This window comes from Lolium perenne, chromosome 7, assembly GCF_019359855.2.
Source record: "Lolium perenne isolate Kyuss_39 chromosome 7, Kyuss_2.0, whole genome shotgun sequence".
NCBI lineage: Eukaryota > Viridiplantae > Streptophyta > Magnoliopsida > Poales > Poaceae > Lolium > Lolium perenne.
Window position 1 is genome coordinate 226,005,951 of NC_067250.2, and position 17,918 is coordinate 226,023,868.

Below are 17,918 nucleotides of genomic sequence, written 5' to 3' on the forward strand. Positions count from 1 at the left end.
CGATGTCATACATTCACATGCTTTGTTGCAGTAGCCCGTTTTGGGATGTTCGTGTTACGACCACCAGGCTAATGAGAAGGTAAATAATAGTCAGAGGTAATACAAGCAGAAAAACTGAATTTAAATGTATGCATGATGAATGAGAAGTTACCATGTGTGCAGGTGAAACTTTAAAACGTGTGCCGTTGTGTCGGGGATCAATGTCTATGTCCTAAAATATAAGGTAATTCATTAGATAACCAATAAATTCATGAACCATGTCGTCCTTAAAATGGATTCAGTGCTACAAAGAAACCATGGATGGAATAAACAAGCTTGGAAAGGAGATGCCTTGAATAATAGTTAACTCAAAAAAAGTAAAGAAGTGCACTAACCTTTCCTACGCTAGCAGTTTCTTTCGTAGGTAGCACATTTTCATCTTGCAGCACCGTTTCTTTGTTCTATGATAGTAGATATATTGTAAGATTGACAAAAAAAAAATATAGTAAACAATGATATTGCAAGAACTACGAGGAAGAAGGAACTTGTTGCTCAACCATTTTGGGTTGCAAACAATATACATATGCGCAAACCTTATGTGTAGCGGGACATTTCTTTGGTGCTTGCATCTCCATATCATTTAGAAAGTTTTCCTTTCTCTGTAGTGAAAGGCAAGAGATTACTAATTTCTATAAAATAAAGAAACAAGAATGTACCAATGCATCTGTACAGTACCATCACATTGTTCTCCTTTCCAACTGTACCAAGTTGTTGTCTATGAAGATCACCATATACTCTCTGCCGATCAAAAACCAAATTAGAATAAGATCATATTTATTTAAATGACTTTGACCTTTTTAACGATACATACTTTCCTTTTTGAGTTTGTGTGAGCAATACCAAGAGGATCTTGGGATGTAGATATCTGACCCAAAGAACCCTATAATCACCAATACAAAGTTAGTACATGTCTTGAACAATGGCAAAGTTCCTTAAATTTACCTGTCTTTCAGAGTTTCATGAATTCTCAGTTAGTTCTAGAATTTAGCATCTTGGTTTTTCATGTGTTGCGCAATCTTTTCCATCTGAAGTCTAACGTACATAACATCTTCATTCTGTGTATGCTCCAGTGAAGTTAGGTGTATAGCCTGAAAGTTACCTGAAGATGATACACCAAAGACTTGATTAGGATTTGGGACTAGTCCCAATCCGTGTACATGTCCAGGCTTGTCTACTCCTAGTATTGTATTCAAGGCATCTCCTTTCCAAGCTGTTCCTTTACTCGTGTCTGCTAAATCTGGCCTCTTGGCTAAAGTCTTCTTCAATTCAACCTAAATATATTAATAGTGTAATTAATAACAATGTACAAAACAACAATACTCCCTCCGTTCCTTTCTATAGTGCTTATAGATTTCTGTCATTTGTTTCACATTATAAGGCTGTAGCTTGACTTTTTTCAGTTACCCCCTCCACCGGTCAACTCCCACACGACATGCATGGAAAAAATGCATACAAAATAGGAAACAATTAATTGAGATTCATAATGCATGGCCCCAAGGATTGCTTAGATTTAGGAAGCAATATTTTTCTTTCCTTAATTAAATCTGGCTGCACATATATGGAGAGTCAACCAGACAGATTTGTGGGACTTTTTATGGTAAGTTAGGAAGTTATCGATTTTTCTAATTTTAGTCTGGTCTCAAATCGTTCAGCCAGGGGGTCTTGTGTAAAAAATACTCTTGCGCTAATTTCCGTGCAAAAAATCTATAGGTACTATAGAAAGGAACGGAGGGAGTATAATTTTTCATAATAGAGAGTAGATATTATACCACATGTTCGTTAATCATCTAGTCGTTTTTGTCGATTTTATGTTGGTGTGTATGAATGTATAGGACAGCTCGGTGTGGATTCTTATTTTCTGGATCCTTTTGCCGCTATTGGTTACATGGTAAAATTATTTAACAATTAGTGATGAAAACATACAGTGCAAATGGTAGATGCATATATTTGAGTTCTAAAAAACTGGCCAGCTCTTCTCTATTCCGAGAAAAACTCTTAGTTCCAGCTGTGTGTATCGACTTCTTCATTGTAGAGTTTTGCCTATTTTTCTCACTTATATCCTGTCATGCGATATGTAAATAATGCACATGCATTTACATATCCGTAGAAAGACTATGCATCATGTAAATGGTAAATCTAACAAGTATATATGTACCTGTGCCTTTTGGCTCATCCAATTAGTAACAAGAGAAATCCACTGGTCTTTAATCACACCCTTTGGAACATTGGTGTTGTTGGCTTCCATGCTCTTGGTTGCATCAAAAAAGAGGGCTTTTAGATTTGACTTATGTTGCCTCCATCTTTCTCCAATTGTTTTTAATATATACTTCTCCAATCGAGGGGGATAAAGAAACCTCATCTACATATCCAGCAACAGTAACATTAGCATAACACGGAATCTAAAGCATAAAAATGTTAGCAAAATATTGAAAATGAGCTCTAGATCGACCTTTACTTGCCCCAATATATCCTTTTTATTTTTTGTTCATTTTTCTTATCTCTCTCTCCTATTAGTTTTCTCCAGTCCGTGTAGCTTAAGCTACACAATTTCCCATTCCTAGCAACTGTGCCCAGAAAGTAACCTAGACGCCCAGCTTCTTTTCCAATTGGCTGATTCAGATCATTGCACTTGACCACAATTCTCTGCCCTTTTGGAAGATTCCATGTTTTTTTCAGCTTTGTCTTTCCACGCTTGTTCGTTTCTCCATTTTCTTCTGGTCATGCATAAATTTCCATAACAATTATGTTCCAGTAATCATTAGAGATAAAGATGAATGTCTTTGGTTTATCATCAATACTGAAGATCTGACAAATTACCTTCGGCATTATCATCAGTGTCATCATGGTCATCTTCATCCTCTTCATCATCACTTTTTGGAAAGCCTTCTTTCCCATTGCAAGATAAAGGTTCGGAATCAGATGATTCAACATCAACGTGCATAGTATTTTCATGTTCCTCAGTCATGTATTCATCATTAGATTGAACAACACGCAATTTACTTCGTGTCATATCTGATCTAGGAGAAAAACAATATCATTAAGTGAACGAACAGAAAAATTAAGATATACATAGGCATTGCAAAAAAAAAAATCAGTAATGTCAAGGATAAGACCTTATAAATAAATTAATCGTTAATCATCAAGTATTTTCTTTTCCTCTAGGCATTAATTTGCAATTGATCGAACAAATAACTAACAGTATACTATGTATAGCGACAGCGTTTTGGCTCCCGGGAGCATATGCTCCCGGTTTTTAAACTTCATTTTAAATGCACTTTTAAAATGTTGAAAAATTTGAACATAAAATTTAGTGGATACATCTCGAAATTCTACACAAAGTGGTTCCATAGAAAACCGACATTTTGAGTGTCATTTGTAAAAAAGACAAATTTTTCTGTAAGAAAAAGTTGTGTACGAGACGTTTTGTTTATCTTTTTCACACAAGTCATAAACAATGTCGGTTTTTCGCAAAACTTGATGTGCGCACGTAACATGTTGATATGTAAGCGAGAAATTTTGTGTTCGAATTTTTTGAACATTTCAAAATATTTTTCCGATGGCAGGAGCATATGCTCCCATGTGCCGAATTGAATTTCCGCAATATATATGGTTTAATAGATCGGTAGTTACAACCTAGAGGATACAGGACCATGAGCGCTAGCGGCTGCTAAAAGGGAATGCATGGTTCATCTCTCTCTGGTCACGTACATGGGCCTGACGTTTTTTCAGTACATCGGTTGTTACAGCCTAGAGGGGCTGACAGAAGAGAACTTTCAATTGATTGAGGTCGACGCACCGGCCGCCAAAACAGAGAGTAGGCAGACTACTAGCAGACAGAAGAGAACTTAGAGAGAAGAAAGCCTGATCGGAGGAGCTACCGAGCTGCAACGTCTGGGTGCCTGCCTGCGTCCGCGCGTCCGGGGTCGCCGAGGGCCTCTGCTGGCTGCTTCTTGCACCGTTGCAGACCTTGTCCCTGCGTGGTGCCGCTGGAATTATGGTGCTGGTCAGCACTCGCCCTGCGTGCGGCGATGTCATCGCAGCCTCGCAGATTGGCCTGAGATGCCGCCGGCAGCATAACGCTTGCTTTGCGAGACACTCGGACGCGGAAGCCGGATGGATCAGAGAGAGAGGAGAGAATACCCAGGGGAGAGGAGGCACTGACCTGCAATCAAAGAGAATACACCGAATCGGCCGCCGGCCGCCACCACCAGTCGGCAGATATTCACTGGAGTTTTTGTTGGAGAAGATGAGATCCACGATTTGGGATAGGGAGGTGCGGGGATGGGAGGTGCGGAGATTTAGAGGAAGTTACAATAATCTTTTTTGTTTACATTTTAAGTAATCCATTTCACGATTTAGTTTCTATGAAACGTGGGGTCAATAAACTAATACCATGCCATATCCGGAAGTTCTTAGCATTAAAATGTAGAAAAACGCGCGGGTAATCAGTAAGCCCCGAAAATAATCGGAGGGAACGAAAACATTGAAGGGCAGAAATGGAGGGAAAGGGGGAATCAAGAAAAAAGTGCCAGAAATAAAGAAAAAACAAAAGTTATGCTATATATTCGTCTTCTCCCAACGCGCCAGCCTAAAAAATCTACTGATTCGGTTGAGTTACTCTATTTTTTTTTCACCTGACCAAGCGCCAGTCTCTAGTCAAACTGGTCATGCATAATTTTTTCGCTAGAGCGCCCAGGATGCCGAGATAGACCATGAATTAGACGAAATAGTCGGAAATAGGATCCTAGCGCTAAGCGCCATGTTGTACTTTATTTTGGTTTGTCCCAACGTATAGACTGCAACGCATGAAATTCGTTGTCACTTGTATAGTCCGTAACAGATGGACATACCAACGCAAATATCCGTAGCTATATGTCGGTATTTTGCAGCGCATTTTGTAGTGTACATGCAGGATGTCGTCAACTCCTACTGCAGCCTCATGCTTTTTTATCAACACCTATCTCCTCATACTTTAGGTTACAACCCGTACATCGTTGGTACTTCTTCCATTCCATAATTTTTATCACGGTCTTAGTTTAATATAAAAATATGAAACGGAGGGAGTACGTACAGTGTTTAATTTCATCTGTGTCCCAGCTCCCTTAATTACGTATCTAGGATATCATGCTCAATTAATTGCCAACGCAGGATCCGTGAGGTGAAACGATCAGTCACAAAGGTCAGATGTACAAGAACCGGTTGCCGCACACATACAGGAGCCCGTGACACTCAAACGGCCAACGATATTACCTAGGGAGCTGTAGGCAGTTAGACAGCTAACTCTGACCAGCTGGACGTGATAGAATCGTGCCCGTGATTTCCCATGCATAGCTATACATGGACGTGTGAAATTTTCAAAATCTTTACCATGCATTAAAGTGAAAGCTGCGTATGCCTGTTGTCACACTTGGTTTCATTTTTCTCTCTCACGCAACTTTCCCCTTCTCAATAGAAAAAACTAGATTATCTCAACACCTATAACAAATAGATCTGCAACGACCCAGCTCCTGTATGGGCTCCTAATTTCGCTCTAACTGCTCTATCTCACCTCACGTCTGCTTGTAACAAACAAGCTCCTAAATTTGCTTCTGCAATTACAGTTCAAAATTTCCTCGCAAGTCTGCCTAAAATTAATGCCCGGTGCCTGACATGCCGCGAGTGAGCACAAAAAAATGTGAGGAGGCTACCCTCGATCCGTGATCAAGGTCTATGGCAGTGCATACAATTTCTTTGCAAAATGATTGGCCACGCCATTCATACACACGATCATGTTGGAAATTAGGGAGAGAGGGTGAGATAAATCAGGAGTTAATGGCTGAGATGCTTTACGGGTGTTAATATGGCTCTCTGATTAGACAAGATTTTGACACATTCCCTTGATGTGCCGCCGCCGCCTGACGTCGTCGACCCGCGTCTAAGGATATATTTATTATACATACAACGCGGGCAATGCATGGGCATTCAACTAGATTTCAATGCAAATACGATAGATTTCATTCAAACATACAATAATTTAAACTAAAAACGGATATAATATGATGATTTAATCATCGAACTTGATTTCAGAGTCCGATGAATTCGACGCGGTGGATCAGAACAGATCCGTCCACCGAGGATCATCATCGTCAATAATGCTCGGCCCTTCCATCTACGCGGCGACGATGAACGCCTTGTGCGCCCACTTGGCTTGCCTCGCTGCCTTATACTCCGTCTGCTGCTTCTTTAAGAGCTCGTTCTCGTCGACGAGGTCCAGCAGAAAATTCTCGCAACACATTGCCATGGAGAGCTCGTTCGCCACGACGATGATGAGATGGCGCTCACGCTAGCATTGGCGCCGTGTTTTATATCGCGCGCTCGAGCCGGCGCCGTAAATTTCGTGTGCGTTGCTTTTTTGCCGCGCGTGTCAAACCATTTCCCGTGCGCGCTATTTACCCTCGCCTGCTCGAGCACATCACACGTGGGAGGCACTAAATTTGCGGCTTTTGCCATGCAAGTGCATTTTACCGCGCATGTTGAAGATGCTCTAAGATGTGGTCCTGCTTGTAGTGACCGGAGCAAGCAACGAGAACAACAACAATGATGAAATAACAGTGGCGCGGCTGGCAGCCGACAAGGTGCTTGAACAATAGATTTTAGGATAACCTAGAGTATTGCATGCAAATGTTAGAATGGGCTACTAGAGTGGAGTGTCTTGCGGAGCTAAAAAGAAGTTTCTTACAAACTCGTTAGATTCGAGACACAATTTAAGGGCTCCTTTGATTTATAGGATAGGAAATTATAGGAATAGAAAAAGTATAAGATTGAAATGTTATGTCTACTTGAATTATATGAAGATGAAGCGTGTTTGATTGTAGTAAAGAAAAAAATTCATGAAGTAAGACCTCATTTTTTTTCTAGGACTAGGAAACATGCCCATACGTTGCAATGGGATATAAAAAATCGGTTTTGCTATATCTCAGTTAACTGAGATTTTCTTAAGTCTAAGTCAGTTATAAAAATGTGCTTTGAGTTGCACTTTTCTGTTAAAAAAGTGCAATTGCACTTTTCTGACAGAAATGTGCAACTGAACCGAGTTGCACTTTTCTTTGAACTGTAGTTACACTTTTCTAAGTTGACTGAGACTTAAAAAAATCTCAGTCAACTGAGACATAGGCACACCCCATAAAAAAATGCATCACGGGAGGCACACAAAGTAAATTCTCGATTGAACAGCTGCAGTGTGTTGGAGATTTTCAGTTAAGCAAATAATTAAACTCATCAGTTCATGGGAACAAAATCCTCCCATGATGGCAATCACAAAAATAATTCTATTTTCTATATCATTTAAATTGTATGTGTGAAATTCGTAGACAAACATAATCACATAATATTGTTAATTATTCTATTTTATTGATATTCCATGTAATTAATTAATTATCTTCCATATGCATAATAAACAATTAGCTATTAAAAAAGTTGAAAATCATTATATATGTCCATCTGCAAAACATTAGCATAGTTGTCCCCACAAGGTAAAACGATACTTTTACTTAGTCAATTATTCAATCAGATGATATGGTTACACACCGCCGTTTCATCTTTTGGCCGCTAGCCTCCAGTTTTAGGTAAAGCTTTACTGTAATGGGTGTTCATGAGCAAGCAATATTAATACTTATATTTTTTGCTCATGCAAAACTGATTAAATATTAAGCTTGTTATCTGAAATAAAAAATCTATGGGCACAACTGAAGAAAGCTGAAGGCCTAAGGTTCTTAGCCCATCAATCGTGAGGAATTATGTAGAATTAACAAAATTGAAATAATAATCGAACAAACGAAGATTGCATTTTTAGTCTATTGGTATTTTCATACAGTATAGATGGAAATTAAACATAGATAGCAATCGCAAGTGCGAAATTAAATATCTGTAGGTCAAGCGCACAAAAGGAAGAACAAAAGGTTGTCTTATCGATTCAAAACTCCAGATCGAAACACACACGTACGGCCAGCTTCAGAGATCCAATAAATTGGACATATAAAGAATCTGCAGGGGGACTCAAAGGGTGGAACTCAGGCCCGCACTGTATGTGAAGTCGACGCAGGGGCTGCATCGAACTTGCGGTAACTATGTAGTGGAGGAAACGATGTTGAGCCAATGACGCCGGAGCGCATCCATGCAGCAGATGGTGACGACATGGACGCATCCGTGCAGTAGACGCCTGCTGTTACCTCGACGCTGCGGACGGTCGCAACTTTAAAAAATCTATGGGCACAACTGAAGAAAGCTGAAGGCCTGAGGTTCTTAGCCCATCAATCGTGAGGAATTATGTAGAATTAACAAAATTGAAATAATAATCGAACAAAGGAAGATTGCATTTTTAGTCCATTGGTATTTTCATACACTATAGATGGAAATTAAACATAGATAGCAATCGCAAGTGTGAAATTAAATATCTGTAGGTCAAGCGCACAAAAGGAAGAACAAAAGGTTGTCTTATCGATTCAAAACTCCAGATCGAAACACACACATACGGCCAGCTTCAGAGATCCAATAAATTGGACATATAAAGAATCTGCAGGGGGACTCAAAGGGTGGAACTCAGGCCCGCACTGTATGTGAAGTCGACGCAGGGGCTGCATCGAACTTGCGGTAACTATGTAGTGGAGGCGACGATGCTGAGCCAATGACGCCGGAGCGCATCCATGCAGCAGATGGTGACGACATGGACGCATCCGCGCAGTAGACGCCTGCTGTTACCTCGACGCTGCGGACGGCCGCAACTTCAACACGACCAGGCCTTTGATGGCAGCAGACACCGCACGGGGATGGTGACACACGGAGGGAAGGTCATGTTGGCGATATTGCTCATCAACTGGGATGGCGGATCCCAGGCGCGACGCCTCTCGTTCCTCGCCTCAGTGGGGACGGGGATGTTGCACACTTGCACTGAGTGGGGCGCGGTTTCCGACCCGGCGCTGCGCCGCGTTGGATACTTGGATCTCCGACTCCACCGGCCGCGTTGCTTGCTATGGACGGAACTGTGTGACGCCCATGGTGGAGAAAGAATCGTCCGCCTGACTTGTTGGTTCGTACAGCTATGGATTGCTCTTTTTGCTCATGATCCGTCGACTTTGCTTCTGCCCGCCATAGTCTCCACCATGGTTCTTGCATCTTTCGTCGAATCCTGTTGGAATCGGTAGCACCTGATAGCTTGGAACGCTCGATTATGAAATTCTGAATCGCCCGATCTAAGCTTGGATTGATTTGATGCAAGGCAGCCGATACCTCCCATGTATAAAAGCCTCATCGCAAGGCAACACAAGACCGATTCCGGTTTAGTCGGGAACTGGAGATACCAAAGATTGGATCGGTTTACATCATCATGATCTCCTATGAGAGTCCACGATGGTGGACGGACGAAACTGAACGGACAAAGGACGACGGAAACTTGATGGACCGAACCACGGAAACGCTTCTCCCTTTATTATTAGGTATATACTAGCACAAAACCCGTGCGTTGCTACGATATCATATGAAAATACAAGATATGTTTACGTATTGATGTTTTTTTGAAAAATAAGATTTTTACGAAGATGCACTATTTGTTTTGACTATATTTAAGCCCTCTAACATTTTATAAAGTAAACATGTAAAAATAGATATAAATCATTTTTCACATGTGTCGAATCCACCCCGTTTCCTTTCTCTCTCACTTTTATTTCTAGCTCGCAAAGTTGATCAAACCAGTATAGCACACCCAACCTCAGCCCTCCTTTGCTCAAGTTGCTCACCGTTGAGCGCAGTGTCTTATCCATGTCCTCCAATATTGTCTTTTGTTGACTCGAAGCCAAGTTTAGCCGTTTGGTGAAACCAGCCGGATGAAACTGAGAAAACGAGATGTGTCCCCTCTCTCCCCGTGATTTCTCTCTCTTTCTTATTAGAATCCCTGAAGTGCCCAATTTCGGCACCTGGATCGCCTAAGGCATGAAGCGTTTCCTTTTCCATTTGTGCCAAGGGAACGATTCGAACCGTACTTATTTACTTAAACTGTGACAAAGGCTATAATTTCGATTGAAAATATGAGTACAATAAAAAATGGAAATGGGGAGAAGACCTCCCCTCCTTAATGTTAGGGAGTATAACAAATAATACACTTGCACATAAATAAATTAATAATCAATTCAAATTTTCCAAATAATTCCATTTTCTAGCTTTGGAGCAAAGATTTGAATTTACCAAATATATATAATTTAATTGGGACATTACAAATTGACAAGAATCAACAAATTTGAAAACAACATCAGTTACCAGCAAACAAGATGAGCAGCGCACATCCTAGCAGCAAAACACATTAGCTAGCTAGCAAATTACAGAGACCAAATCAGTAGCCCGACTAAGCAGCGCGCACACACAACAAGGCCGCGGCCAAAACCAGCAGCCCGAGTGCGTGGATTTGGCCGGTATAGGCGGATGCCGCGCCTGAGCTGCCCGGAAGCAGCCGGCGAGGCGCGCCCGTGCAGTCGATGTGCAGGCCGGCCGGGCGGGACCACACGCGCGTCGGACAACGGTCTTGGGAGATAAACGGGCTCGTCTCGGACGCAGGCCACTGGGATGCTCGTTCCCGTCGCCGACATGGAGATCGTGTCTTTGCCGCAGAGAAGAAACCTGGAGGCAATGCCTGCGCTTCTCCTCGGCGTGGTGTTCTCCTTGTGATATGTTCTTTCCCCGGTCCCAATCTCTCCCCATCTCCTTTCCAAAATCAACCACGCCATGTCCAAAGGAAAAAGTCAACCAGGCCACATCCGACGAGCCTTCTCCAGGAACCTGAACAAGGGCTTCTCCAGGAGATCTCGCCGTGGAGGGCGCAGCACCAACGCATCGGCTACGGAGATCCAGGGGTGCTGCCTCAGCCTGCCTTGCTCACCGGAGAAGGAGAGCGGGGCATCGCGGAGTCTTTGCACCAGAGCGATTTTGGAGGGAAGAGGATGGGGTACATCTATGTGGCTCCCTGCTCACCGCGAGCGAGGCGTCGCCGGCCCCACCAGGAGCGATTTAGGAGCATAGAGCCAGCGGCTCGTGGACGGGATCAATAATTTCGCTAGCGGCGGCTGCTCCACGAATTTGGCGTTGCTCCGGCAGGGGTAAAGGGGCTGGGGTGACCACCAAGAACGCCGCAGCGCGGGATTGAGCGATTTTGGTGAGCAGAGAGGCCCTCTCCGACGGAGCTGCGGCGGCGGCCTTGCCTCCTGCCTCAAAGCTTTCCTATCGACTGGGACAGTGCTGGATTTAGCGATGAGGATGAGCTCGAGAAAGGGGAACGAGCACGAAGCGAGAGGTGCTTTTTCATTTTTTTTGTTTGACCGATGCTTTTTCGTTCGTTGGGCTTGCGCAGCGGGCGACAAACAAACGAAACGTTATGTTATTCACTTGGCGGTGGCAGACGATGTAATTTCAATGAAAACCAGGGGCAATTTCTGACGGACGACGGAAACCCTTTTTGCTTTATTATTATTAGGTGTAGATAGGTAACCAACTCGATAGCAGTCACCGAAAGAAAGCCCAGTTCGGGGTGGACGGACGATGGAATCTGCTTTTGCTTCTCAACTCGCGGTATGAAACGTGTTGACGGACCGTACGTTTTCTGACTTATCGGTGGCAGTTACTGTAATTTAGATGAAAATTAGGGGTAATAAAAAACGGACCAACAAGAAACCTTATTTTCTTTATAATTAGGTATAGGAAATGTGCCCGTGCGTTGCACCAGGTTGATTTTTATTGAATTTTTATTTAGCCTAGAAAAGCTACCATGGTTTGGAATTTCAATTTTAGATTTCTTTGGGCTACCACCGGAATCACTGGAATTTCAGTTTTCATTTTGGCCGAAGTGCTGAATTTTTTTCGTCAAACTTCATTCAATTTGAAAACTATTTTGATTTTTTTAAATAGTATGCAGTAATGAAATCCGAATTATTTTGACCGAAAGGTAATTACTTCAAGGTCTATTGAAATTTTCCTTGAAAATTCTGAAACTAACCGAAAAATGATATCCATGGTAGCTGCTCACGCGAGGCTACATCCGCCGAATGTCCAATATAGACTTAAGAGGCAGAAATCCTCTTTTTAAGAGTGGCTGGCATACACAGCTTTATCCACTTCCCCCGTAAACTACAACATGTATTTTCTTTGCCAGTTCCCTCTCACTTGTTCTTACTTGTTCTTTTGTTCATAAGAAATTAAGGTCGAGCCAGAAAAATCTTGGACCGTAGGCGTTCATGGAGAATGGAGATGGTCATGGCGCAGGCCACCGCATCTGAGCTGAGATGATTTGGTTTCTCGGTGATGGATTTTGTGCTGCTACTTTGAACAGTCCGTGTTTATTCTCCACGCTTCAGAGCTGCTAGTGGGAGGCTCGAATCGACCTGCGCGGGTTATGTAGCGATGTTGATGAGCGCGAGCTGCGACGGTGCTCTGCCGCGAGCTGCAGCCTGCAGGCCCTGGTCGCAGTGCGGATCCACGCCTTCTTCATCCTCCAACCCCTCCGGCTACCTTCCCTCTCGCGGCCGTCCTCATCCCCTGCCCCTCCAGTCGAGCTCGCCCCCCAACTTCGCTTCGTGTAGATGGCGACTCGCACGGCTGCTAGCCCACCGCCTGCTGCGTGGCCCCACCGGTGGCTGCCGCCTGCTCCTCCACACGAGGTCCTCGATGGATCCGGGGAAGGTTACTGTACCAATCCAAGATGTCGACGACCTGCAGTCTCAGATGCTCAACCGCACCGGATCTGCGAGGAAAATCGAGGAGAAGCCTCACACAGAGCAGGAGGATGGGGGAAGTGCTCACGGTTGTGGAACTCGTCGTCCTCATCCTCCTGCCGTCGCCTGGAACCGTCGGCGGCCCTGCAGCAGCCTAGTCTCCGTTGCAGGAAGGAAGCCTCTGGTGCCGCGAATGATGCAGGGGCTGCGCGAGATGGTCGTGACCGCCGCCCCTGTTGCGCTGCCACACCCTCCTCGAGATCCCGCCGTCCACCAGGACCGCATCGTCCTCATCCGGTCATCCCCCTATCGTTCTCTTGGAACCGGCGGCGGCCCTGCAGCAGGCCCATTCTCCTGTCGCCCCCGTCGCGCGAAGGATGCCTCTGGTGCCGCGAGTGATGTAGGGGATGCGCGACGGCTGTGGCCACCGCCTCCGTTGCGCCGCCGCACTATCCTCGAGCTCCCTCCGTCCGTTCTTTCTTTTTTTCTCAGTTGGACAGGTCGGCCAAACCGTTTTTAATTTGACTTGAGCGGTGGCAGGGTATGTAATTTCTACAGAAACATAGGGGTATTAAAAAAACGGACGAGATATAGATTTACACTACAAGATTAGGTCCTATAGGATATATTTCTATGAATAAAACAACATGCGTAGAAAATTTTCCTATAAAATTTAAATTCTACGCACTTCCTATGCAAATTCTATGAAGCAAAGGAGCCCTAAGATTTGGTAATGTTCATACCATGCATGTATGCAAATTACGTTGAAAATGTAGTTTTTTTCAAAATTATTTTTTGTGTACATGCATGCCAAAATTACGTCAAATATCTTCGAATAATTTTCAGATTATTTTTCTATCTGCATGCCAAAATTGCATTGAATCTGTTAGAATAATTTTTGGAATATTTTTGGCATATATTACATAGATTCGAACGAGATTCGACTAAATTTAAACTAAACCTAATCTAGAAGTACTTGCGGCGGCTGGAGGCGTCGTAGTACTAGTGGAAGTGGTACATGTCGTCGGTGACAACCTCCTGCTTGACGCGCTCGTCGGGCTCGTCGACGGGCTCGTCCTTCACCAGGCCGCTTGGTCCTGCCTCGCCGTCATCGGTGAGGTCCACGAGCAACTTGCCGGTGTCGCGGATGGCCATGGTGATCGCCGAGTCGAGGTTGCCCCTCCAGACGTCCTTGTCGTTCAGCGACGCCAAGTACGCCACTCGCAGCCCTGGGCAGTACTCGGGGTCGTCGCTGCTGGCGATGAGCCGCTGCTGCCGCTCGTACTCCACCAGCCGCGCCGTCTTCGTCGTTTCCTCGTCGTCCTGCTCCTCCTTCACCTCCGGCTTCAGGATGGCAGGCGCATGTCCGGCGGTATGGGAAATACCGCGTGTGGTACAACATCCACGCCTCCTTCACGGTGAGGCTGCCGTGGCCGAAGCCGTTCGTCGCGGAGATCTTGCGGGAGGACGACGACATTGCTTGGAACGGCGAGGAGAAGATCTAGGGGCGGCGAGGAGAAGTTTTGGGAGCGCCGAGAGATTGGGATGAACCGCAGGCCTCTTAATGTACAATGGCGACAGGCGAAGCGGCAGCGGGTGGTTGCACGCAATAACGCAGCGCGGATGGCCACGCGGCCATGCATGACGAGACGCGTCCCTGCGTCGGCTGGGAAAACTAGGACGTCATTAACGTCGCTTGAACAAAGGTAGGCGACGGGGTTTTAGGCTTCCGAGCAGCTGACGCATCGGTCCTGCCACGCCTCGCCTCAGTTTTCATTGTGTCCGGCGTGCCCGGAGCGTCTTCTGTGGGGCGGGGACGGGCTCGGGGCGCCGGACACCGTATCGGGCTACGCCGGACAAAAAACGAGTTTGGGGGACGCGACTAGGAACTTTTTTTTGTCCGACGCGCCCCAAATCGCTTTGGAGGACGAGGTAGTACTACACGAGTACTCTCTACGCGAATTTGTACCTTCAAACATTTGTCTTCTCATTTGCTGCTAAGGTGAAGAATGCAAAATCTGTATGAGCGCGTTTGGTAGCCTAGGACGGATTCTTGCACTACTACGCCAAGGAGTAGAAGCCCCTGCGCGTTCTAGACGGGCCACGGGCCAGATTTGGCATGTTGTTTGGTCGCCTGGGCCAACCATTTTTCGCTTGGTAGGAAGCAAGGCCCTATTGTTTGGTCTCCCTCCAGCCCAACTTGAACGCACGAAAACACGAATCAGTTGTTTGGTTGCACAAATCATAGTCACATATCCTTACCACAATTTAAATAGGGTGAGAATACCATGCCATAGCATGTTATATATGATCACACACCATTCCGAAGAACAAGATCCTCACGATCACCACGATGAGGAAGACACTACTAGAAAACCACCCATCTGTGGTGCACATTTTTTTTACTTCTTGTGGCGCATATTTCGTGCGTCACAGAAGTCACGTACGGATATTTAATTCTGTGGTGCATACCTATATGCGCCACATAATTTCTTAAAACTTCTGTGGCGCACCAGGTATAAATGCGACACAGAAAACTTCTGTAAAAAGGGTGTGCCACAGAATTTTTTTATTATTTTTTAAAAAAATGACGGACATATCTAGATCTAGATCTAGGGCCGCCAAAATTTCACAGGTTTTCCCTTTTTGAAATTTTACGGAGGTCGCCGAAGGTGAGTGGTTGGGTGGGTGGGGTGGGTGGGGAAGAAGGAGGCGGAGGCTGGCCGAAGGAGGTGGTGGTGGATGAGGATGAGGAGGAGGTGGTGGTGGTGGTTGCCGGAGGAGGAGGAGGAGGAGATGGTGGTCGCTAGAGGAGGAGGAGGTGATGGTGGTCACCGGAGGAGGAGGAGGAGGTCGTCGGAGGAGGAGGTTGCCGGAGGAGGTCGACAGCTGGTGGAGGAGGTGGAGGAGGGAATGAAGGGAGGATAAGGAGGAGAAGAGAGAAGAAGGGAGGAGAAGGAGGAGAAGTGGAGGAGAAGCAGGATAAGTGGAGGAGAGGAGGAGGAGGAGGAGAAGGGCGCCGCCGAAATTCAAATTTCGGGCTAATAATTCTGTGGCGCATGTGCATATGGTGCACCACAGAATTTTTTTTTTTTAGGAAAAGATCTTGACTTTGTCATATCTTTTCACTCTTTTCGAATTTGGTGATTCTAAAAATTGGTTAACCGGGTAAACCTAGGTGAATTCGGATGTAGAATTTTCTCCCGATCATTTTGATATATTGTGCATTTTTTTTCCTACTTCGTATGCAACCAGAAATCCAGTTTTACCAATACACAACGTAATTTTGCAAAAAAAAGGTCGAAATTCATGTTTGTTAACTCTCAGTGGTACTAGATGACAAGGTATTAACTTGTCAATGCCTACGGATTATAGACTAGGGTTTAGTTGGAAGTTGAGGGCAAGTAGATCTCGAAGGTTTGGCCGGAAAAGTACTCGACTACTAGAAAACTAGGGTTGTGTTGACAATGAAATCGATCCTTTCTTTGTCCCTCAACTCCCACTTATATAGGAGGCGGAGCCGAGGGTTTCGTGATACACAAGTTACAAAGTTCGGGAGACTATTTGAGTCTGTCTCGTAATAGTTACAAGTCAATATTCCTAATACAATTCTATCTTTCCAAACTATCTCCTGACTGGGCTTCCGAGCTTCATAATCTTTGCGTCGTGGGCCTTCAGTAAAACCCCGGGTACCATCTTCGGCAGGCCCATTGGGGATGCCTATGTCAGTAGCCCCCGAGATTTTGCTTGAATCGAAGAATCATGGAAAATCTCCAACTTTACAATTACCATATAACTTCTTCGAGTCAACACATAACTTAAATGAAATAGTCGTATATTGTACAGGGACAACAGCAATTGGGGCTGGTTCATCTGACGGATCAGGTACCAGTTAACTGCTCGTGGAAATCCACCAAAACCTACTTCAAGATCACGTCCCTGGACATGATCTCGGGATACTGGTGTAATTCGACATGCGCCGCTTAAGGTCTTACCAGATGCCGAATTCCAGTCATGTTTTATCGGGTACCTAACGCGTCCGTTAGGATTTTTCTTCGTATCTGCTGATACGGAAAAGGTAGCAAAGCTTCGTCAGAGGCGGTGCCACACCATACAGGACGGATCCCGGGGACTTACCTTCGCAAAGTATTGCGGCATTCAGAGATTAATTCGCGACTGAGGCGCTCTGAGAATATATTGTCGAGTGCTTTTCTCGGCTGTTGGAATAGCACATTTATTCGAGTCACCGGATGACTTGTATATTGTTATCTTGTTCTCCCGATGGGAGTATATGAAGAGTTATTTGTATAACTCAAAATATGCTCACCATGCCTTTTATAATTTCATCGGGCACGCGAACAGCGTTCCCGATGGGAGTAGCCCCGAGGCTACAGCCAAGTGCTTGTACTTGGTTGTAGGCTCACCATTTTAACATCTTTTGTCGCTATATTGTCATCTTTTAGAATTCTTCCATCTTTATCGGGTGCGCGACCAGCGCTCCCGATGGAAGTAGCCCCCGAGGCTACAGTCGAGTATTTATACTTGGCTGTATGCTCAACTTGGTTGTCTGATGAAGCTCTCTCTATTTTATCATCCTTGTTTACCTCTTATTAGAATTATAAATAATACTTCTGATAAGAGTAGCCCCTGAGCATATGAACAAATTCTTGTATTTGATCATAGCTAGGCTCTCGAAATTATCATTATTCCTTCTCTGTCGCCAATCCTCGTAACACCATAGTCAAAAAAATTCTTTTAGAGTGACATCAGTGCTGATGATAGCCACGACCATTATATCGGGAAGACGCGAGTTCTATCGTGTCGCAGACCTGTGGACCCAAAATCTGCGGTGCATGACACGTTACGCAAGTGGGGGACACACGTCCTCCGCTTTTTCTGGCACGCGCACTGTAGCGCCTGTCCAGTTCCATCGTAGTAAAAAGACCTGATTACCCATGGAGACACGTGTAGGCCATCCAGCCCATTCTTTCTGCATCCAACGGCACGTCGATTCGTAGGTTTGCTATAAAGAATCTTCTTCTTCCTCCGTTAATCCCTTCGCTGCGCCGCACCTTTGCTGTCTTTCTCCAAAATCCCCCATTGTCACAACAAAGCTCCTACACCTTTGCTTTCTCCTCCAGCACAATCAAC

The 17,918-nt window shown here is 44.7% G+C and overlaps 1 protein-coding gene across 1 annotated transcript in view; it reads right to left on the reverse strand.

The window, feature by feature from the left end:
* The window catches only part of LOC127315435 (uncharacterized), a 45,126-nt gene extending 42,078 nt beyond the window's left edge, over positions 1-3,048 (reverse strand). Inside the window, exons 1-9 of the mRNA XM_071824217.1 lie at positions 2,857-3,048; positions 2,489-2,753; positions 2,195-2,398; positions 851-1,310; positions 715-777; positions 573-638; positions 375-440; positions 152-211; positions 12-68 (exon numbers count right to left, since the gene is read on the reverse strand). Of these exons, the coding sequence (XP_071680318.1) occupies positions 12-68; positions 152-211; positions 375-440; positions 573-638; positions 715-717 (252 nt within the window). The 5' untranslated portion in view covers positions 718-777; positions 851-1,310; positions 2,195-2,398; positions 2,489-2,753; positions 2,857-3,048. The remainder of the gene's footprint in view (positions 1-11; positions 69-151; positions 212-374; positions 441-572; positions 639-714; positions 778-850; positions 1,311-2,194; positions 2,399-2,488; positions 2,754-2,856) is intronic.
* Between the last annotated feature and the right edge of the window lie 14,870 nt (positions 3,049-17,918).